Source organism: Pelophylax lessonae (genome assembly GCF_965119305.1).
Source record: "Pelophylax lessonae genome assembly, chromosome: 5".
NCBI lineage: Eukaryota > Metazoa > Chordata > Amphibia > Anura > Ranidae > Pelophylax > Pelophylax lessonae.
This window is the reverse complement of record NC_138772.1, coordinates 338396464-338420711: the sequence shown is the minus strand read 5'-3', so window position 1 is coordinate 338420711 and position 24248 is coordinate 338396464. Positions and strand designations below refer to the sequence as shown.

Genomic DNA, 24248 nt, shown 5'->3' with positions numbered 1-24248 from the left:
TCATAACTTTATCCAAACTGATTGATGAATACCATTTCAAATTGGGATATTTTCTTAATGAGGAATAGGTTTATCATGATGTTCTAATTGATTCATAAATAAAAACCTTATAAGTTTTTTTAACTACAGTAAACTCTTAACTAAATTCGGTATGTATAAAGTGATGTTAAATTTGCTTATTCAGTAAACCCCCCTCCATTGCGGGGGTTACGTTCCGGACCCAGCCGCGAAAAGGGAAAATCCAAGAAATAGAAAAACTCTATTAAAATGCATTGTAGGCATGTTTTTTTACTGTCACTGTACGTGTAAAAGCATTTTAAGGTCTTTAAACACACTTTTAAAACAATAGAAACTCATTTAAACACATAAAAGATACTGAGAGACAGAGCAAGAGCTATGAAAAACACAAAAATATTTCATTTTTAATGATTTATATAGTAAAATAACATTACAAAAAAAAAAAACGCAATATACCGGGACCGCAAAAACTGAACCGCGATGGATGGAGCGGGGGTTTACTGTACTTCTAAGCTTGAAATTTCCAATCACAGTAGCAAGTCGTAGTAGTGTAAAGATAAATGTAAGACATGGGACTGTATTGAGTACATTTTTATAGGGCTTAGCTACTCTAGGATCAGGTTGTAGTTTGGCTGAACTTTACTCTTCCCTCCCTTTTTAGATGTGTCATTCTTTCATAACTGCTACACACCAACAACTGATGTTTTTTTTGTTTTTTTTAAAGCCGAACCTGTATCCAACAGTTGGACTTCAAACACCAGGTGAAGTGGTTGATGCAAATTTTGGCCAGAGTCCCTTTGTGTTTGATATCGAAGACTATATACGGGAGTGGAGAGCCAAAATTCAGGCACAGATCGAAAGGTTTCCAGTTGGTGGAGACTGGCAGTCTGTAATTCAAAAGTGAGTACTTTTGTGGGACAAGTTTAATCTACAGGGGCTAGCTCCAAAAAGCACCTGAAAAAGAAATGATTGTTGCCATACAGCACAATGGATCCACAAATAAAGCATAAGGATCACTCCTGTTTACCACATCCAGCTCAATACACTTTTTCTGCCTTATGGAAGAACAAATAGGCTTAGTAAAAGTGGATTTGTTGGCCATCAAAGCCAATATCCATTTTCCTAGTGCAAATTAAACAATAAATTGTTTAAAAATCTTTATATGGATTTCCCAGAGGAACTCTGCCAAGATACACTTCCTTGTATTCATATCTGTTTAAATGCATATTTGGCATAACTAAAAACTATCCAGATGGCCAAAATCTCTGCACTTTCTTCTTTACTTATACTCAGAATATTTATGGCTTTGTGTGCTTGGAACTATGCTAAAGTTGGCACGGATCCATACTTGGCTAACGAGACATCATTAATTTAGTCCTGCAGTTAGACCAATGATTGCAAGTTTAGTGTACTAATTTATAACTTCATTTAGTGATGCCTTAAATGATAATAGTAACTGGGTAGCTATAGATTTTATAAAACCGCTAACAGCTGTGCAGTGTACTTTTTACCCTACAGTGCAGTAATCCATTATTATCATTTAGAAGCTACAATGCTAGAAGTGTTCTTATTTGTGATTTACAAGGCCACTTGGTATTCTGCAGATAGTTCGAGACCACAGAGCCCCAGCGTGCTTAATGGAAGGTGTGCCATGATTCAATGATTTCTGACTGTGACTAAGAAACGAATTAAAACAGGGCTGATTTTTTTTTTTCAATGTCCTCTGACTCATTCTGTTTTAAAGCTCCCTTACACCTCTTCCTTTTATTTTAGGATGGTGTCTTCATATCTTGTGCATCATGGCTATTGCTCTACAGCAGAAGCCTTTGCCAAGTCCACTGACCAGACTGTTCAGGAAGAGCTGGCCTCCATAAAGAATCGGCAAAGTAATGTATTTTTCCACATTGTTTTATCATGTCACTTGTCTTTCTTTAAACATCCACTTAAAGTATCAAGGTGCTGTTCAGACCCGTGGTCACCTGTGCAAAAAAACTCCTGCAAAGAGCACAGGGAAAGAGAGCCATATGGGGATGATAAGTAAATAATACACAGAGAAGGGAAGAGAAATACCAATGTTTAAATTTATTGTCTAATAAGTGCATACAAAATGGAAAAATTTGTGTCTGTATGCAGCCAATTGGCTAAAGGTATTAATGAGGTGAGAACATGAAAATTACACATGAACAACATATAACCGAATGTGTGGTTTTAAAAACAAGTACAGAAAAAATGCGTCCGGACGCCAGGTAATTCTTGACATAACAGGCACAAACCCCACTGCAAATGATCAAAAAGAGGTAAATAAGGGGGGTGCCTCGTATGTCAAGCCCCTGGAGCAGTGATCCTCAAACTTCGGCCCTCCAGCTGTTGCAGAACTACACATCCCATGAGGCATTGTAAAACTCTGACATTCACAGACATGACTAGGCATGTTGAGAATTGTAGTTCCTGAACAACTGGAGGGCCATAGTTTGAAGACCACTGCCCTGGAGGCTCGAGCTGGGATGCCATGGGAGGAAGGGAAGGGTAAGGGAAGCTGCGATACAGAGGATGGTCACCTGTAGCTAACATCATTGCTCATTCTCCAGATACTTAAAGCAGAGCTCCAGTCTCCTAAACAGTTTTTTAATAAAACCACCTCCGTTATTCTTAGTACTCAAACTATCTAATTTGGATATTGGGATACCTGTCCTCCATACCCACATGGAAGAAAAATATATTTAAAATATATTTTTTAAAAAATTAATTTTTTTTACCCCAAATATATTGGAAATATATTTGAAATGCTACAATTTTGGCCATATTCAATATATTTCTAAAAATTGTTCCCTAAATATATTGGAAATATATTTTTCTTCCATATGGGTAGTTTTTATTTATAAATCTGTAATCTCTTACAGTATCTCAAAAGCAGGCAGGGGTCATCGAGAATGTGAGCATCTGAAGCCCAGTCTTGTGTATTTCCTGGATTCAGTGCAGCTGGCTTCCCAGCATGCACGTCCTGATCTCGCGCCTGCGCAGTAATGACACTGCACGACACACTTTGTTGATTACAGGTTGCCATAGCAATGGTGGTGGAACCTCTTGCCCCGTTGTTATGGTAACCTGTCTCAAAATACAGCGAGATTTCACCATTAGGCTACCCAAACACTCCTGGGATAGATGACAGGGATATCCCAGGAGTCCAAGGGAATCGCCTGATGATGTAATCGCCTGATGATGTAATCGCCTAGGTGGCTGAAACTGGAAGTGTCCGCAAATTGCATAAAAAATAAGGTATTAAAAAAACAATAATATCCACTTACCACTGTACTTTGTATTAGGAATTATAATTAGAGGAAGGTCAAAAAATGGATGAAACTCCACTTTAACTGTGTTCGAAGGTTAACCACTTGCCGACTGCCTAACGCCGATCTACGTCGGCAGTCAGCCCCTCACAGGCAAAGTGACGTAGGGCTACGTCACTAGCTTGTGAGGGTCTAGGGAGCGAGCTCCCGCGTGGTCACGGACCCCCCCGCGCGTGTGACCGGCGGACCCGATGTCCGCCGGTCACTCGGCGATCGGCGGGGGAGAGGGAGAATGTCAGGCAGCTTGTGTAAACAAGCTGCCTGTCATTCTCCTTGCTGTTAGGATACTGATCACTCGGATCTAGTATGTAGATCCGTTGATCAGTGTCCATACAGCTCAAGCCCCAGCCAATCACAGTAGAAAGCACGCCCCTAGGGAGACACACAGCCCCTCCCTCCCAAATAAAGTTAACCCCTTCACTACCAGTGTATTTTTACAGTAACAGTGTATATATATAGCACTGATTACTGTAGAAATGTCACTGGTAACCCCAAAAGTGTCAAAAATGTCAGTCAAGGGTCCGATCTGTCCGCCCCAATGTCGCAGTACCGCAAAAAAAATCGCAGATCGCCGCCATTACACGTTAAAAAAAAAAACAACAAAAATGACAGAAATCTTTCCCTTTGTTAGTAAATGCGATAACTTTTGCGCAAACCAATCAAAATACGCTTTTTGCGATTTTTTTTTTTTACCAAACATAGGTAGCATAAAACAAATTGGCCGAAAAAGTAAAAAAATTTTGATTTTTAAATTTTTTTTGGGGAATTTCATATAAAAAAATGTGAAAAATATTGCTATTTTTGCAAAATTGACGCTCTTTTTTTGTTTATAGCGCGTGATCAAAAAATCGCACAGGTGATCAAATACCACCAAAAGAAAGCTCTGTTTGTGGGAAAAAAAGGACGCCAAATTCGTTTAGGTACAGCGTCGCACGACCGCGCAATTGTCCGTTAAAGTCACGCAGTGCCGAATCGCAAAATACCCCCTGGTCGGAATGGGGGTAAAATCTTCCGGGGCTTAAGTGGTTAATAGGTGCATGGGCCACCAACAGTCATTTCATAATTCTTGTTTTCAATTCTAGCTTGTCTCTATTGTGCTCAATGCCAAACTTTCCTAACCACTGTCTCTCTGATGCCCTTGATATTGTTTATGGTGGCTTTTTAGCAGGAGTGGTATTATTTATTGAACGGACAACCTATCTGTTGCATGTATACTTCCCACAAAGAAAAGCGAAAATATTTCAGTTTACAGTGGGTATAGAAAAGAATCACCCCCCCTTTAAAAAAATCACATTTTGTTGCTTTGCAGCGTGAAATGAAGGCAGACACCGTTTTTTGTTTTATCCAGCTGTATTTACTAGTGCAACTTATACCATCCAAGTGAAAGATATAACACCAACATGTCAGAAAGAAAAGAAAATCAAAAACCGAATCACTGCTTTGAGAAAAAACGATCAACCCCTTGAGTCAGTATTTTTTGGGCCTGCTTTTGCTTTAATTGCAACCTTTCGTCAGGATATGTCTCTACTAACTTCTAGACTTTGTAATATTTGCCCACTCTTCTTTGCAGAACTGCTCAAGTTCAGTTAAATTTGATGGGGATCAATTGTAGACTGCAGTCTTCAAGTGGTATAGACAAATGACAGTGTCCCACTCTCGCCACATTTGCGTGGCAATTGGTGTCGTGTTGTGTCCTTGGGACATGGCGCATACCAGATTTCGGTTAAGAGCCAATAACGAGGCTGTTTACCCACGTGATCAGCTGTGTCCAATCACAGCTGATCAAATGTAAACAAGGAAATACCAGTTATCGGCTTTCCTCTCTTCACACTGACAGCGTGTGAAGGGAGCCGATCAGCAGCATTTTCTCACAGGGGGAGACCTGCACTGATCATCGGTGCCCTGATCATCAATGCAGACCCAACAGTGCCCAGAGGTAATGCCAGTCAGTGCTGCCTTTCAGTGCCACTAATCAGTGCCCAGCGGTGATGTCAATCAGTGCCACCAATCATTGCCCATCAGTGCAGCCTCATCAGTGCACATCAGTGAGGGAGAAAAATTACTTATTTACAAAATTTTCGAACAGAAACGTAGAAAAACTTTTTTTTTTTTTTTTATTTTTTCAAAAATTTACGGTCTCTTTTCATTTTTTTTGGAAAATAAAAAACCCAGTGGTGATTAACTTCTTCTGGACCGCCCACCTTGTATTTACGTCACTACTTTGACATCAAATACCAGAGTTATGGTAGCAGATAGCTACTATTACCCCGGTATTTTCTTACAGAGCTGGGCGATCCTCTTTCACATAAAAGTGGTCCCAGCGGCAGATTCGCCACAGGATCACTTTTATGGGCGGCAGGAGAGGTGCCGACCCCCGTCCTCCTGCTTCCCGGCCATTTTCCTCACTGGAGCCGTGGGTAAACAGCCTCGTCGTCGGCTCTTTACTGAGATCTAGTATGCGCCATGTCCCAAGGACACAACACCAATCGCAGTGCAAGTGTGGCGAGAGTGGGACACTGTCACGTCTATACCGCTTGAAGACTGCAGTGCACAATCGATCCCCATCAAATTTAACTGAATTTGAGCAGTTCTGCACAGAAGAGTGGGCAAATATTACATAGTCTAGAAGTTAGTAGAGACATATCCTGATGAAAGGTTGTAATTAAAGCAAAAGGAGGCCCAACAAAATACTGACTCAAGGGGGTGATCGTTTTTTCCAAAGCAGTGATTCGGTTTTTGATTTTTTTTTTTCTTTCTGACATGTCAGCGTTGTATCGTTCACTTGGATGGTATAAGTTGCACTAGTAAATACAGCTGGCTAAAACAAAAAACGGTATCTGCCTTCATTTCATGTTGCAGAGCAACAAAATGTGATGCGGGTCCCTGAATGCATAAAGGGTATGTTCGGGGACCTGGACCCACCTGCAAGTTATATTCGGACACAGCAGCTGTGCTCATGCAGCCGCTTGTCCCAATAAAAATAAATGGGACACCGGCATGGGAATCCACGCAACAGCTGTGAATGCCTGTGCTGGTAAAATACAGCCCTGCATGGGAGATGCATGTCTGCCCTGTGTGAATGGGACCTTAGTATTTCTAGTTTGTGAGTGACTTTTATAGCCTTAAACTGTCCCATACAGAAGTATAATTCAAGGCTGTAGTAGACAATCAAAAATGTCATCCTATTGTAATGAATTTCTGTGTCCTTACAGCTTAAAGTGGAGTTCCAGCTTGTATGAAAAATAAAATTAAAAGTCAGCAACTAAAAATACTGTAGCTGCTGACTTTTAATATGTGGACACTTATCTGTTCAGGGAGCCCACAATGTCGGCACCCCAAGCTGACCTGTCCATTGGCTCTAGGCCTGGCATCCTTACTAAGGGAAACAGGAAGTGAAGCCTTGACTTCAGACATCTTTAAGGGAGGTAGTTTGCACCCGGACCATTTCAGCGAGATATTGAACTAACAATCTCTGGGATTGAGAGAGGCAGAGTATGACTCCTCAGGTCCTGACTCCCCAGAAGTGAAAACCTCAGCTTGACATTCTATAGGGTCATTTACAGCTACTTCTTCCAGATCCTCTGCCCAATCCTGAACTGGATCAGGGGGTGGCTCAGGTGAGGGGGATCTATCATGTTTCCTCCTTCCTTGCGATGCTACAATTATGCCAGCAATCTTACCCTCACGGCCGGCCAACGCTGATGCCAAATCGTCCTTAGTGGCGTAGGCTGAGACAGAAGCACTGGATGTGGCTAATATGCCTGACAGCCGTAATGGCTCAGATTGGCTGCTCACCTCTGGCCCTTCAGGGGAGGGAAACACAGAGGAAGCACGACTAGGATCTTCAAGTCCTGACGGTGGTATTGTGGAAATTTTGATTAGCTTAAATAGTCATTATGTCTCCCAGTGTCGGTTTTACCGATAATCGATATTCACAGTGATTATCGCTTTAACTGTCATTGAAAGACTTGTTAGTGATAAGATGGCAGCCATTTCTGTTCTTCTCTGCACATGTTTGTACATAAGCCCTGCCCATTGTACTTTCTGTGATTGGTGGTTGTGAAGCCACTCCCTGTAACTTCCTTTTGTTCACTTGATGTAAATAAACCTGCTCTGCCCTGCCCTCACACAGAACAGATCAGAACTCAGAAGAAGGCACACAAACACACACACACACACACACACACACACACACACACGCGCTCACATAACAGCTCACATAACAGCAGCTAACACATCATTCATCCATGAAGAGACACATAAACTCTCACACACAAACACTAGCTCTTATACACATGCACACACATACATATCCAATGGAGAGAGACCTGGCAGATGGCATCAAAATGACCCAGCGCGTCTGTTCCTTTCTTTATCGCCGAGTGCTTGGTAAATCGTTATGCAAAAGAGCGGGCCACTTGTACTTTTCAGTACAAGCCTATTTATTTTCCACGACAGGTGGCACCACAGTGCCCCTTCCAGCTGTGACCCGCACCCCCCCCCCCACTCCTCTTATGGGAGGACATTGTTTTTAGGCAAGACAAACTTGAGGTACTAACTTTAGTTGACTCAAGGCTTGTGCCAAACTATACAGCTTATCACACACAGTACTGATTTCCCAAAGTAACCGTGCCTATAAACATGCACCCACAGTGACTCACGCAACCCAGCTGCTGCTCTGTGTCCTCTCCAGCCTCTGACAGGCTTGTGCGCTTTAAATCCTTCCTTAAGAAACTGCACCATTCGTGCTTGTACTGTCCATGCGCGGTGTGTTACGTGTATTATCGCGTCATGACACGCACCTCCTGGCTCCATGTGCACGCTTGTGCTTAAATGACGAATACTCATGCGCGGACGATTCTTCGCCACAGACACGTCACTGAAGGCACTGCCTGATCTGGAGCTTTCCGAGAAGACGTATGTGCGGGCGTTTATGTGCCAAGGCGAAAATCTGCACGCCAAACAACATGGGGTAAGAGCAGTTTAAGCAAACAAAGGGCACTTTGTCACAGCTGATACACCTTTCTATGTGATCAACACAGGGTGAAAGCAATATGTTTAAACAAATAAGATGCGCTTTGACACAGCTAATACACCTACTGTCTCCTGTAGAGACCAACATGGCACTCAGTATCTGTTATATTTAAAGGGAACAGTGCCAAAAAAAATTTTACAAATATTTTTAGAGTGGACTTACCTGTCCCGCCGCTTGATTCTCACTGGTAACAAGAATCCAATCTTCACCCATCACAGTGAGTTTCTGTCACTTGCCGACCTTCAAGGACTGGGTCCCTTTGTTTTTGAGGGGCCATTCCCTTGGACCTGTAGAGCACCCTGCCGGAGCGCCTTTGGTGTTTGGTTTTACCAAGGGTCTGGATCCCAGGGTCCAGTGCCTAAAAAGGACAAAATTACAGGCAAAACCTTGTATCTCCTTTCCCGAGGCTCAGATACCATGCTTTTAGTTCTTAGACTTTTTTGAATGGATCTGACTGCTAATCCCTTTAGATTCAGAGATCTTTGATCGGGGTTTGTAGCATTAACTTCTTTCTTTGAGAAAACAAAAAAATGTTCAGAGCCTCTCCACCGTGACCATCAGGGCTTGACAAATTTGCCTGAAATCTAGGAGCCAGCTAAAAAAGTTAGGAGTCAGTTTTTTTTTTTTTTAAACAACCAAGCTTTAGTTAATAAAATGGATACTAAATTTACACATGAATACGACTAGAACCCCACTCTCCTCTATAGCGCAATTGGATGGAAACAGACGGTCTCTTTCCATCCGCTGCCATCTGATCCGATCCACGGTTGGGATGGATAGAAAATAGAACAACCATCCGTCTGTTTTTGGCGGACAGGATCAGATGGTGGCAGATTACTGCTCCATAGAGGAGAATGAAGGGTCCAATCAGGTCTGCCTGAAAAACTGACAGGCGGACCTGATCAGACAGCCGTGTGAAAGGGGCCTTCGGCTGTGGCATGGCAATGAGGAAAAAAAAAAAAAAAGATGTATATTTTATAATAATAATAATTGGAAAAAAAAAGAAATTTTTTTTTTTTTTTTTTTTTTTTTTTAATTTAAAAAATAAATTAATAATAATAACCACACTCCCCGTCCACTTACCTTTTAAGCAAAGGTAACTGGATAGGGAGATGAAGCCTGCAAAAACTTCCCTCTCATTGCATTGAGAACAGGCAGTGGAAAGTCATTACTCCTGGCCACCACAAGAGGGCGCCAATTTTTCCATTGGAAGCCTCTCTCACTCACAGAAGAAGGCCGAAAAGCCGGGGCCTCAATTTTTGGACGGCGCGGAAGTTCGTGCACTCGGGGAGGAGGTGGGGGCGCAAAAGGGACAAGACACCTCCTGCAGGGCACCCCAGGCGCCAGGTCGCTAATTTATGCGACCTGGCGCCTGGGGTTAGTCGAGCCCTGCCTTTAGGACACTGGTGGAAAAAACAGAGGTACTTCCTGTGTAGGAGGGGTTATATAGGGGGACTTCCTGTGTGATTGGTTGCCAGTGTCCATTCACCTATAGGTGACGTATCACCCATATTATAATGAATATGGCTCTGTGTCCCATGATGTACGATTAAGAAATATTTTTTTATTCAATATCTCGCCATTACTGGGACACCAAACTGCTATTCAGTATTTCCTCTTTACTTCAACTATAGGCAGTACCACTTTATAGTAAGGACCAGGCAGTGGCATTGCACACAGGTTGCCACCTAATATTAATAACAATGATAATGATAATCCTTGCTTCCTACTAATCTTTTGTAGTGTAAATTCTTTTTCCATGTCAAAAGGAGCAAAGCTTCAAGACTTCACAATTCTGATTTCATAGAGTAGTATAATATCAAGTGAGTAAGATTTTTATTTATTTGCCCTCCAGGGATCCAGAAGCTGGTACTAGCCGGAAGAATGGGTGAAGCTATTGAAACCACACAACAATTATACCCCAACCTACTAGAGAGAAATCCTAATCTTTTTTTCACCCTAAAGTAAGTATCTAGTCTTTTATATTTATTATCTCTTAATTATGACTACACTTAACTGCACGTCATGTATAAAATATGTTGTGCATTTCAGTATATTTCTAAAATAGGAAAATGCCTTTTGCCAAAAGTATATTCATATATATTTTTTTTTTTTTTCTTTAAATCAATTTTAAACTTTTTTATTTTTTTACCACAGAGTAAGGCAATTCATAGAAATGGTGAACGGGACTGACAGTGAAGTGAGATGTCTGGGAGGTCGCAGCCCCAAATCACAAGACAGTTACTCAGGTAGACCCTTGGTGATGAGCTTTCTTTGTAACTGTACATTAAACAATAATCATGAACGTTGTCATTATGTACAGTAGGTGTTTGTGTTAATATTTTAGAAGTTTTTAATGTACTGTAAAGATCCCCATGCCCACGCATACGCTCCCTACAACACCCCCTCCCCATTTTTTTCTTTTTCTTTTTCTTTATTCCCCCCCCCCCCCCCCCACTTACATGGTGGCAGGTCTTGCAAAAATTTTTTTACAAACGATATAAAATAAAAATAAAAAAGCCTGATACAAAGGAGGGGTTCTGTCTGGAGCAAAGCCCACCTGGTTCCTGTTATGGTGAGTAGCTGTCCCCTTCTCCCCCTGGAGGGTTTTGGGGTGGATGTGGGCCCCTTCTTGGGACAGTCGGACCCGAGGTTCCCCCCCCTTCCCATCAGGCAACCCCCCTTTCCATTGTCCGCCATCCTATCCCCCTCCACATATGCTGGGGCTGTTTGGGTGGTCTAGTCCACCTCCTGGGGTGGGGGCAGGGCGCTAGCTGGCCATGGGGGCCGGGGGGTTGCACCGCTGGCGACCGGACAATCGACTGTGCGGAGGGGGGTTGTACCTGGTGGGGGCTCCTGCCAGGGCCCCCCCCCCCCCCCCCCCGTCCGGCATGGTTCTGTCCTTCCTGGGTCCCTGTAAGCCTCATAGTGCTGCGCGGGGCCACCATTTTTGTTGTAGCCTGTGTGTTTCTTTTTTTTTTTTTTATGTTCTTATTGGAGTTTTGAACAGTGTGTACAAATTAAAGAAAACAAGATCAAAGAACAGTGATACAGAATCAAATAACTTTCTTTTATATTAATCAAAACCCGTACTAAACCGTAAAATAAATTGAGGTCATACATGCGAGGAAAGCAATAGGTTTTGCAACAATAACTTTAGAGTATAAAGGAGTGTACCTATGGTACTGTGAGAGGAAAAAAGTTATAGTTGTATAGCATTTTTAAAATATGTGCACCAGGGAAGCCAGTCTAGGGCTGTTTTTGCCATTCATCCATCCTTAGATGACAATATATGCTCAAATACTTATATCTCGTTGACTAGATTAATTACCTCTCTTACTTCGGGGACGTTTTTCATTTTCTCATTAATATTGCCCTGGCAGCATAGAGAATTTGCATATAGATCGGTCTGAGAGAAGCATGAATAGAGCCATTGCTGGCCAGAAACTACCTGAGTGGAGACACGACCATGTCATGTGGAGCAGTGTTCCCACATTACGGCAACCTTTCCAACAAGTGTCGGAAGCTGTTGGGAATTTGGCCATTATGTATATTGTAAAGTACCACCTCTGGTGCAACCTCTGTGCTGTTTCCCAGTGGTTAGAGCATTTTGTATATTTGTAGTTATGCCTGATGGCCTTTAGCCATTGTTCCTCCATAATTGACAAGTTGAGGTCCCCTACCCATTTTAACATGTGGATGGATCCCTCTGAGGAGTCCCTTCTTAAGAAGTGGACTGTTCCACCAGTGGTGGACCCTCCGGTTTCCACAGTAAACGAGGCAACCATGATTCCAGTTGAAGAGTCCCCAGCCTTTAAGGATTTGGCTGACAGGGAGGCGGAGGCTGTGGCCCGCAATATGTACACTCTGGCTGGTTCGGCAATGAGGCCGGTGTTCACCATTGCTCTGGTGTCACAAACTCTGACTGAGTGGGCTAAGCTCTTACGCTCTGACCTAGAGGGAGAACTGCTTCCCCCTGCCTTTGCCGAGCTGGCGGACCAGCTGGTCCAGGGGTTGGAGTTTATCTGTGATGCCCCTTTGGATGCGGCTCCCCTAGTGGCTCGACTCTCTGTTTCAGCAGTGGTCCTTCGGCGTGTCTTTTGACTCTAGTGCTGGTCTGCAGACCAGACTTCTAAGAAGGCCTTGACTGATCTTCCTTTTCAAGGAGATCGCCTGTTTGGAGCTACCCTGGATGACATCATTAAAGGTCTCACAGGGGGGAAGAGTACTTTTCTTCCGCAGGCTACCAAGGGCAAGGAACCTCGTCGTAGACATGTGCCTTCCTTCTCTGCTCATAAGTTTTTTTCCGTCCCTCAGGGTCGACTGACAAGGGTTCAAAGCCTTTCAGGGCCTCCTCTGGAGGATCCAAACGAACCTGGTCTGGCAAGCTGAGAGCCCTGGAGCAAGACAATTGGGTCCACCAAGTCATTCGGTCCAGCTACAAGATCAAGTTTCGCTATTGTACCCCGGCAAGGTTCTTTCCTTCCAAAACAAAAATAGTGCAATGCACCTATCTCCTGTGCTCTGAGAAGGTGATCTGACCAACTCGAGCCACACACAGGTGGCTACCAGAGACCTTACGCTTGGCTTCTCCTGGATGCTTCAGCCTTGCAGCCCCTACAAGACCAGGGTAGTATGGGACCACTGCAATCAAGAAACAAACACAAGGGCGCACCGGCCTAGCGCATTATCCTCCAAATGGGTTTTATTGAAAGAAATAAAAATACTCACAAGCAAGTTCATAGTATGTGCAATTCGAAATAATAAGTTGCTGTCAGCATCAGAAACAGAAGATGTACCATCCTCAACAGTTTGAAAAGGTACGCGTTTTGAGGCTTAGCCTCTTCCTCAGGGCCCCTGTCGCTGGACCGCTTGCAGGGCCTGTTTTGGGCGGTACAAGAACTGTTACTTCAAGGGATGATTGTCCTGGTTCCAACTCCGGAACGTTTTCAGGGGTTTTACTCAAACCTGTTCACAGTTCCCAGGAAGGAAGGCAAAGTGCATCCAATTCTGGACCTCAAGGCGCGAAACTACTTTGTGCGGGTGCAGAAGTTCAGAATGGAGTCCATGCGAATGGTGGTGGCATCCCTGCGTCATGGGGATTTCTTTGTCTCTATCGACATAAAGGATGTCACATTCCAAAGTCACATTCCAATACGTGCCTGTCACCGGTGTTTTCATTATCAGTTTGTGGCATTACCCTTTGGTCTCGCCTCTGCTCCTCGGGTCTTCACAAAAGTGTGAGCCCCGATGCTAGCCTTGTTACGCCGACGGGGAATTGCGGTACTGGGCTACATGGGCGATCTCTTTCTGCGAGCGGAGTCTCCTTCTGCTCTGATGGAAAACCTGGGGATCACAATGCGAACTCTGCGGGAGTTCAGCTGGTTCTGTCAATGAAGCTGGACTATCTGGGCCTGACTCTGGACTCAGCCTTAGCCAGAGTGCTCCTTCCTCTGGACAAACTCCAGAAATTGGAGGCTGCAATTCGTCTCCTGCTGTCCAGCAGATGGTCACCCCCCTGGACTTGCATGCGGGTGCTGGGCCTGATGGTGTCTATCTTTGAGGCACAGTTCCATACAAGGTCCCTTTACAGAGAGATTCTGACCAAATGGGACAAGACTCCACAGTCTCTGGACAATCAGATCCGGCTGAGTCAGGGAACGAAGGAGTCCCTTACAGTGGGTACGGAAAGTATTCAGACCCCCTTAAATTTTTCACTCTTTGTTATATTGCAGCCATTTGCTAAAATCATTTAAGTTCATTCTTCTTCCTCATGAATGTACACATAGCACCCCATACTGACAGAAAAACACAGAATTGTTGACATTGTTGCAGATTTATTAAAAAAGAAAAACTGAAATATCACATGGTCCTAAGTATTCAGACCCTTTGCTCAGTATTTATTAGAAGCCCCCTTTTGATCTAATACAGCCAGGAGTCTTTTTGGGAAAGATGCAACAAGTCTTTCATACCTGGATTTGGGGATCCTCTGCCATTCCTCCTTGCAGATCCTCTCCAGTTCTGTCAGGTTGGATGGTAAACGTTGGTGGACAGCCATTTTTAGGTCTCTCCAGAGATGCTCAATTGGGTTCAAGTCAGGGCTCTGGCTGGGCCATTCAAGAACAGTCACAGAGTTGTTGTGAAGCCACTCCTTCGTTATTTTAGCTGTGTGCTTAGGGTCATTGTCTTGTTGGAAGGTAAACCTTCGGCCCAGTCTGAGGTCCAGAGCACTCTGGAGAAGGTTTTTGTCCAGGATATCCCTGTACTTGGCCGCATTCATCTTTCCCTCGATTGCAACCAGTCGTCCTGTCCCTGCAGCTGAAAAACACCCCCACAGCATGATGCTGCCACCACCATGCTTCACTGTTGGGACTGTATTGGACAGGTGATGAGCAGTGCCTGGTTTTCTCCACACATACCGCTTAGAATTAAGGCCAAAAAGTTCTATTTTGGTCTCATCAGACCAGAGAATCCTTCAGGTGTTTTTTAGCAAACTCCATGCGGGCTTTCATGTGTCTTACACTGAGGAGAGGCTTCCGTCGGGCCACTCTGCCATAAAGCCCCAACTGGTGGAGGGCTGCAGTGATGGTTGACTTTCTACAACTTTCTCCCATCTCCTGACTGCATCTCTGGAGCTCAGCCACAGTGATCTTTGGATTCTTCTTTACCTCTCTCACCAAGGCTCTTCTCCCCCGATAGCTCAGTTTGGCCGGACGGCCAGCTCTAGGAAGGGTTCTGGTCGTCCCAAACGTCTTCCATTTGAGGATTATGGATGCCACTGTGCTCTTAGGAACCTTAAGTGCAGCAGAATTCTTTTTGTAACCTTGGCCAGATCTGTGCCTTGCCACAATTCTGTCTCTGAGCTCTTCAGGCAGTTCCTTTGACTTCATGATTCTCATTTGCTCTGACATGCATTGTGATCTGGAAGGTCTTATATAGACAGGTGTGTGGCTTTCCTAATCAAGTCCAATCAGTATAATCAAACACAGCTGGACTCAAATGAAGGTGTAGAACCATCTCAAGGATGATCAGAAGAAATGGAAAGCACCTGAGTTAAATATGAGTGTCACAGCAAAGGGTCTGAATACTTAGGACCATGTGATATTTCAGTTTTTCTTTTTTAATAAATCTGCAACAATGTCAACAATTCTGTGTTTTTCTGTCAGTATGGGGTGCTATGTGTACATTCATGAGGAAGAAGAATGAATTTAAATGATTTTAGCAAATGGTTGCAATATAACAAAGAGTGAAAAATTTAAGGGGGTCTGAATACTTTCCGTACCCACTGTATATGGTGGCTTCGTTCTCTGGCACTTTGGCTGGGCAAATCCTTCCTCCCCTTGTATTAGACAGTGGTCACCACAGGGGCCTCCTTGGCAAGCATTTTTCTTAGAGGATCTGGACGCTGGAAGAGTCCAGACTGCTGATCAATGTCTTGGAAATCAAAGCGATCAGACCTTGTCTGGATCATTGGATGGATCGCCTCCAGGGTTGCCCAGTGCGCATTCATTCCAACAATGCCACGACCGTGGCTTATGTCAATCACCAAGGGGGAACAAGAAGTGTCCTGGTGGCTCTGGAGGTAGCCGACATTCTAAGGTGGGCAGAACGGTTAGTTTCAGCCCTCTCCACCGTACACTTTTCCGGGTTGGAAAATGTTGGACCAAGGGGAGTGGTCCCTTCATGCAAAGGTGTTTCATTAACTGCCTCTTCCGTGGGGCACCCCCGAGGTGGATCTGTTGGTGTCTCGGCTAGGCAGAAAGGTGCAGAGGTTTGTGATTCGGTCAAAGGATCCTCTGGCGGATGCCACAGAAGCGCTGGTGGCCCTGTGGGGTCATTATCGTCTGATTTACGCCTTCCCTTCTCTCAAGTTTCTGCCAAGACTTCTCTGCAGGATCGAGGCAGAAGGGATTCCGGTCATCTTAGTGGTTCCGTACTGGCCTCGCCGGGCTTGGTACGGCGATCTGGTGTGGCAGGTCGCCGACGTTCCTTGGAAGCTTCCTCTCAGGGAGGATCTGCTGTACCAAGAACCGATCTTCCATCCTGCTTTACAGTCGCTGGTCTTGATGGCTTGGCTGCTAAGCGCCAGGTGCTGAAGGATAGGAGTTTATCTGAGTCAGTGATTCCTACCCTGGTAAAAGCTAGGAAATATACTTCTAGGAAGATCTACCATCATACATTGCGTGGTGTGAGTCTCTTGGGATTCATCCTCGCTCTTTCTCGTTGGCTCGGATCTTGACCTTCCTTCAACGGGGGGGTTGAACAGAAATTGGCCTTGAGTACCATCAAAGGCCAGGTGTTGGCATTGGCGGTCTTCTTCCAATGACCTTTGGCCACACACTGCCTGGTGCGTACCTTTCTTCACGGTGTCCGACACTGATTCCTCCTGTGCAGGCTTCGTTGCCGACTTGGGATCTCAATTTGGTGCTTTCGGTTTTTCAGAAGCCTTCCTTTGAGAACCCCCCCAGGAGATTCTCCTGCTTACGCTGTACCAGATGGTGGCCTTTTTGGTTGCTATCACCTCTGCGCGCAGGGTGTCGGAACTGGTGGCATTATCCTGTTGTTCACCTTACCTGGGGATTCACAGGGATAAGGTGGTTCTTCGCCCCGGTCTGTTGTTCCTTCCAAAGTTTGTCTGTTTTTCTTGTGAATGAAGACATTGTTATGCCTTCCCTGTGTCCCAGGCCTAAACACCTGAAAGAATCTGCCTTGCATACCTTGCATGTGGTCCCGGCAATTAGGATGTACTTTGCAGCTATGGAGTCTTTCAGGAAGTCAGACTCTCTCTATTTGTGCTTACGGATGGACCTCGTAAAGGGTTGTTCGCTTCCTCTGCGACCATTTCCAGATGGATCAGGCAGATGGTGATTCAGGCCTATTCCATCAGGGGTCAGGTTCCTCCTTTCCCTGTCAAGGCACACTCTACTAGGGCGCCTAATGCCTTCTGGGCTTTCCGTCATCAGGAGTCAGTGACGCAGGTTTGCAAGGCGGCCAACTGGTCATCGGTGCACGTTTTTTAGGTGGGCTCCAGTTGGTTTGGCTGAACTCCTGTTTACCTGGTTGGCTATAGTTTTGCCTTTTGGAATTTTTTTTTTCGCTGTTCCCATCCCTCATGTTTTACACTGCTTTGGGACGTCCCAATGGTTAAGAATATCAGGAGCGGTGTCCGTCAATGAATGGAAGAGAAAATGGGATTTTTGACTTGCCATAAAATCCATTTCTCTAATGTTCATTGACGGACACAGCACCCACCCCTCAATGGAGTTGTAATTCTCCTGACACTGCTTGTAACTAAACTGAGTGCCTATAGCGGAGAGGGGGATTTTACCCCCCCTGGGACTGCCCATGGGCGTAGCCAGACTTTTTTTTTTTTCCGCTGTCTAGTGTCCTACTCCTGTAGGGGCAGTAAAACCCAATGGTTAGGAATATCAGGAGCTGTGTCCGTCAATAAACATCAGAGAAATTGATTTCTCGGTTAGTCAAAATTCTATTATTTACGTACTTTACCTGTGGCAGTCCCGACTGCCGATCTACGGCGGTTCCAGAATCAACTTTTACATTTTATTTGGAACCCTCAGGCCATAGACTATTGCGGCGTTCACTTTATAGGACTCGAGAGGTTGGTGGCTTGGGTGTTCCAGATCTTAGGAGAGATTGCCAGGGCTAGGACGAGGGATGGGCAGGAGGAGCGGCTGCCCTGGGCTATGTGGTATAGTGAGGTGAGAGGGCACCACAAGGAGATGTGGGGGGGAGGGGGATTTGTGTTGGAAGGGGTAATTTTGGGGGGGTGACTGAGTATTGTTCTAGGAGGGGAAATTTTAGGAGTAGAGGACTTGTCAAGAAAGGGTGAATTTTTATTTTGGGGGGATTGTGCTGATGGGGGGGGGGGATTTTAGCAGAGGGGCAGATTTTTACTTGGTAGAGGGGGAATTTATGCTTGGGGGTAAGCATGCAGGTTAGTGCTTTTGTGTGTGTGTGTGGGGGGGGGGGGGAGATAATGCTCGTACATCTTTGGGAGGGGTGCAGTTTGGCATGTTCACCCTGTGCTCTAGGTGACCTTTGTCCCGGCACTGGATATTACCATGCGGCCCAGATCACACAGCGATTTCAAATCATACAGACCTGACTGGGTGATGCTGACCTCTTGATTACCATCGACCTTTTGATGTGGATTTCAGCTAGGTGCAGGTGGACAATTCTCTGTCCTACAGTATCCCACTCATTGCATTTAGGGAACACGCTGTTGAAATTCGCGCTACTTAGGTCCCCCCATGCCCCCGGCGCACCTGTTTTTCATAACCCAACTTTCCACCCGGTCTATGATTCCGGGAGTTCCAATGGTGGCTCGACAAGGCCCTGTATCATATTGGACACTTCCTAGATCTCAAAAGATTGCGTCCTGTTTCGTTTTTTTTGTCCAACACTTTGAGTTACTGTCTTCTGTGGCTTACAGCAAGTAATACATTTTCTTAGGTCTGTTTGCAGACTCACGCCTGACAATACGACTTACACAGCCTTTGAAAACCGTTGTTATCGCGGTGAGCACCAGAGGGGCGGTGTCTCTCAGCTAAACTTTTTGTTAACTCCTCCTGTAAACTGCCTTATATGCTGGCCTGGGAAAAGGATTTGGGATTGAAATTTTAGAGGAGGAATACAGGGACTGGTCTATGCAGACTGAACATCTCCCTGGTAGGGGCAGGTTTTAAGATTGGTACTTGGTGCCTGAGCGCTTGCACCGAATGTGCTCACACTCTTTGGCCCTTTATTTTCGAGGGCAGGTGGGTTAAATTTTCCACACATGGTGGTCATGTGGTAAGGTTTGGCAAATTCTGATTCAAAGCCCATAATTTAATATACTCTGTGACCATGGTGAATGTTGTCAAGGACCCCAAAACAGCTCTACTTATTGAACCTGTGGAGAGGATACCCATACATTTGCAGACTCTAATCTATTTAATGTTTCTAGTGGCTAAAAATGCAATTGCCACTGCCTGGAAGAAACCTGTGGTTGAGCTGGCGGTAAAGAAGCATAAACTTACCTGGATTATGATTAATGAAAAATTGGTCAGCACACTTCAAGACACTGTTGTCTGGTTTGAAAGAGTCTGGAATACTTAGGATTCAGTATCTTCAGACTTCTTAATAATGAGGTACACTGATGGTTGCTGGGGGTGTGGACGAAGTGGCGATCCCGATTTTTTTCTTTTCTCTTTCTTTTTTTTTTCTTCTTTCTTTTCTTAATCTTTTTTTCCTTATTTATCGTTTCCCCCCTTTCTTTCTGGCTTTACCTGCCCTTTTCCATATTTTTTGCGGGGGTTGATGGATTTGGGAGGGTCCCCTCTCCCCATTTCTCCTCTATAGCAAAGTGCTTATCAATTATTATGTGGTTGGGGAGCCATGTTTTGTGTTTGTTGGTATTCGCTATTCTCTCCCTTCGATAGAATACAACTTCAGAAAGTATGTAATGTGTTGTATTGTAATGAATTCTTTCCTTTCTTAGCATGGGTGGTCTTGGTCTTCCAAGTTTAGTTGTTTCCAGACCCATACTGTACTGAATAAACAAAAAATGTTTGTTCTGGTATTGTACAAGAAAATTTTTCATGTTTGTCCCTTTGGATAATTTTGGATGAACTGTCGTGATTTGCATGTGTACTGACGATCAGATTATCGTACGATCGATTCCTGAGCTGTATTTTTCGTCCAATTTTCTGATGATATATAGTAGGCTTTAGTAACAGATTGGATTGGCTTATTCCCAATTTGTCATTGATCAACCTTTGCATGAGGCAAGATGCCTATTTTTATTTTCTCTGTTAACTCCTAGCATTGCAAACACTGTATAACTAAACCTAATATGATGTTTGCATGTACCCTTTAGCATTAAAGATGAACTTCTGGCAGATATAATATAAAAGTGAACCATTCAGAACAGCTCTAAATTACTTATACTAGCTGCACCTAAAAATACATTCAACCAGTTTATAAGTATATGAGTCTGCCAGGTTTGTGACTAGAAGAAGGTGGAGGAGCAGCACTGGGTACTAATCTGGCTCCACTGCATTGCATTGTGCAGACAATCTAACATTGGAGCTTTCTGACTGGAGGAAAGAGCAGAGTGAACAGAATAAGGACCTTAGCAGTGTGTTGATATTCTATTATTGTTCTCTCAGCAGGCTGGGAGTGGGTTGTTTGCCAACCTGTTATGCCCAACTCCAAAGGAGAAAAGTGAGGTGAGGGACCTAGCTATATTATCTTGCAGGCCTAGTTGTCTGAATAACATTACACATGTTTGGCAGTTAGGACAGATCACACATCTTTCTGATGAATACAAAGCTTCCTCTGGTTGAATCAGAGAAAGCTTGGTATTCCTTTAAAGAATACAAAGCTGCCTATGAATGGCTGAGCGCTACTCAGCCAGACTCTGTTTTGTTCCAGGTGTGAAACAGAAAGTTTCTGTCACACAGCCGGAACCCAGCACCGTGTACTGCTTGTAGCCGAAGTTACATGCAGTACATACAGTGCTTAGAGCCAGTGCAGCACTTGAAAGAAATAGTTTATTTTGGACCAGCTCGGTCCAAACAAACTATTCAAAGTGTCAGGAAACATGGACATCAGCTTGAAAGTGAATGTAAACCTCATTCAATAAATCTGACCTGGGCGCACATATCTGTGGTGATTACCCATCTCTCTACAAAGCCCTAGGTCCCGTGTCTTTCTGCTGCTCCATTCCTCTGTTATCAGCATGATATTCTGACAAGCTCTCCAACACATTAGATAAAAGCAGCTGGAAATTTGTATTTTGGAAGGGACTTCGGACAGATAAGCAAAGAGCTGGTCTATTCACATCACAGCTCTGCAAGTTTCTTCATTTCCTCTGCCTATGTGGAGGGGGGTGTGTGCCTTTCCTCCAATCAGCTCACACACAGTGTATGCCTAGGCTCCCTTCCCAGTGCTGAAACGGGAAGAAAAATTTCTAACAAGATTTGCACTTTCTAAAGAATATAGCGAGCTGAAGACAGCAGATATACATGTAAAACTTATGTAGGGGGACTTGTTTCATCTCTTTGTATAATCTAAGGCTGTTCACTTCACTGGATATATGTAAGGGGTTTACATTCACTTTTAATTGCAATTTTGTGGGATGCAACTTTATCTGTTGCAGACATCCACATTGCATTATGCATTCCTTTTTGGGTATGACTAAATCACTGCTGCCGTAAGAAAAAAAATAAAAAATTTGGAGGGAGGGAGATGACAAGCAGCCCTCGTTTGCTGTCGCACTCTATCTGTAAAATGTAAAAGCAAATAAATAAACATACAATTTAACATTGTACACTATTTTTATATGTTGTATACATTGTAATTTATTTTTCTATTTCACAACCAGTTTTAAAATATGCATGTAATCTGTGTATAACCAATCTCTTGTATTGTATTGTATTATGTAAATAATTAGGTATTTGATAGTTTTCTTACAGTAAATGTCTTTTACTTTTCTCTTTTTAGGATCAGATAGCAACTGCAGTAATGGTGTTATATCCAACAAAGCTCACCAGTCCCACAGTCGTAGTAAACACCAGCCTTCCAGCCTTAATGTAACAGAGCTTAACAGTATAAACATGACAATGTCACAGCAAATCAACAGCTATCCTAGGTAAGGATTCCCCACTGTGAATGAATGGTCTGCTTGATAACACAAATTTTCTGACAACTGTCAGGTTTAGTTTGTGCTGCTCCAGCAAAGCAGCCTGTTGTGTGACACAGAATATCGGCTTGCAAGGCATACATTTCATTCATGCTTCTGTGCAGTCCCGGTAATGCATTTTATGGAAAAGGCTGTTGTAGAGCACTTTGGAATATAAAAGGCACACAGGCAAATACTAAGCTGACATCCCCTGCATTAAACAGGCCTGATTTCAGTTATTACCACCCCCACCCCCCACTGCCACTTTTTTGCTTGCCCATTTTCCTCCAGGTTTGTTTTTAATAGATAATTAGCACATGAAAATGAAAGAAAATGTGACCTTTTTATGCTTTCCTACCCATAAAATGGATTATGGTAACAAGCAGCTCCCCACCACTCTTTCTTAAAGGAGTTGTAAAGTCAGGAAAGTGTTTTATCTTAATGCATTCTATGCCTTAGGATAGAAAGCATTCTGTGTGTAGCAGCCACCCCAGCACCCCTAATACTTACCTGTGCCCCCTCTCTGTCCAGCGACGTCCACGAGTCCCTCGGCCTCCTGGGACTCTCCTTCCTGATTGGCTGAGATACAGTCGCGGCACCATTGGCTCCCGCAGCTGCCAATCAAAGTCAGTGAGCCAATCAGGAGAGAGGGGGGCGCGGGGTCAATTGGAAGCTCCATGTCTGAATAGGCACACAGAGTGGCAGCTTGGCTCAGGTGCCCCCCATAACAAGCTGCTTACTGTGGGGGCACTCAATAGGAGGTAGGGGCCAGGAGCAGCAACAAGGGACCCAGGAAGAGGAGGTATTTTTTTTTCCCTGCAGCTTTAGTCACATTACTTGCTTCCCATGTTGAGCAGGCTATTGGATCCTGTTGAAATCTTCACTGCAGGGATGCAGGTCCTCTTCCTGGCTCTGAACTTCTGTTTCTGCAGTGGTTAATAGCTTTGGGTCTTCAGGCATAACCACAGTACAGATGGACAACAGCAGTACATGGGACCTGCCCCTCTTCATTTAGAAAAGTTTTTCATTGATTCCCGTAGCATGATCTCTTAGAGGGATAGAGTCCGATGGGTCACTGGATCCTCTCCCCATTCACAGATCATGTTACTTTTAGTGTAATCTATGAAATAACTCAGTGAATGGGAGAGCAGGAGGGGCTTTGGGTCCCCGTGGGTCATCTTTTGTTCATCTCAGCCTGGAGACCCGACAAAGTTAACCCTTACAGCTCCAGAAGTTCAGAGCCAGGAAGAGGAAGGACATCCCTGCAGTGAGGATTTCTACAGAATCCAGGAGCCTTCATGACTTGGGACATACTTTTATTACAGCTAAAAAAAAATGCAACTAAAGCCGTAGAGAAAAAAAAAAAAAAAAAGCTGAGCCTCAGCTTTGAAATGTCATTGCCCTAGGCTACAGCCTTTTTGACCTTTTCTAAAAATCTGGGTTTAATGGATAAAGTAGAATTGCCTTTTTTTTTTTTTTTTTTTTGTTAGTATAAAGAAAACTGCAATTAAAACTGGCTCTTATTGGCTCAGTGCATATGCTTTGCCTTTCTATGTATTACCTGTAGACCTGCACTGTGAGAAGGAGCACAACCATTGTGTGGCAAAAGGAGGACCTACATATATGAGCAAATGAGAATAGATAAACATAGACTATATTTCCTTTAGGGGAGTGTTTTTTGCTAGTTTGAGATGGGAACCCCCAGACACCTTTTATTCCTATTGGCTCATAGACTAGTTCCTGCCATGGAAGCTCTGCATTCCCTATTCTTCCCTAGCCACTATGTTGTCTCTCTCCCCCCCGTTTCCTCAATCTTGCCATTCCCATCTTTGGTACACTCTAGTTGCACCCGGCTGTCCCTTCACTAGCAGATATATATTCTGTTGATTTTATGGTGTATTATATACGACTTGTTTCTGTTTTTCTGTTGAACTAATATCCGATGACGTCCCTTACACAGTGTAATGCTATTTACTTGCTGATATATGTACCTTGTTACAATTTATACGTCATTGTCTGTACCAGTTTATTGCCAAAACTCAATAAACATATATTTGTGATAAAAAAAGACTGATTGTGGAAAATAAAACGCAGTAAGTGATTCATTCAAGAGACCTGATATCTTGACTTTTAATCAATAATGCATTTGCAGCCTCCTCTAATG

At 44.0% G+C, this 24248-nt stretch overlaps 1 protein-coding gene across 1 annotated transcript in view; it reads left to right on the top strand.

The window, feature by feature from the left end:
* RANBP9 (RAN binding protein 9) overlaps positions 1-24248 on the top strand; it is a 136258-nt gene that overhangs the window by 96443 nt on the left and 15567 nt on the right. Inside the window, exons 6-10 of the mRNA XM_082258188.1 lie at positions 743-918; positions 1792-1904; positions 10256-10364; positions 10558-10649; positions 21907-22054. Of these exons, the coding sequence (XP_082114314.1) occupies positions 743-918; positions 1792-1904; positions 10256-10364; positions 10558-10649; positions 21907-22054 (638 nt within the window). The remainder of the gene's footprint in view (positions 1-742; positions 919-1791; positions 1905-10255; positions 10365-10557; positions 10650-21906; positions 22055-24248) is intronic.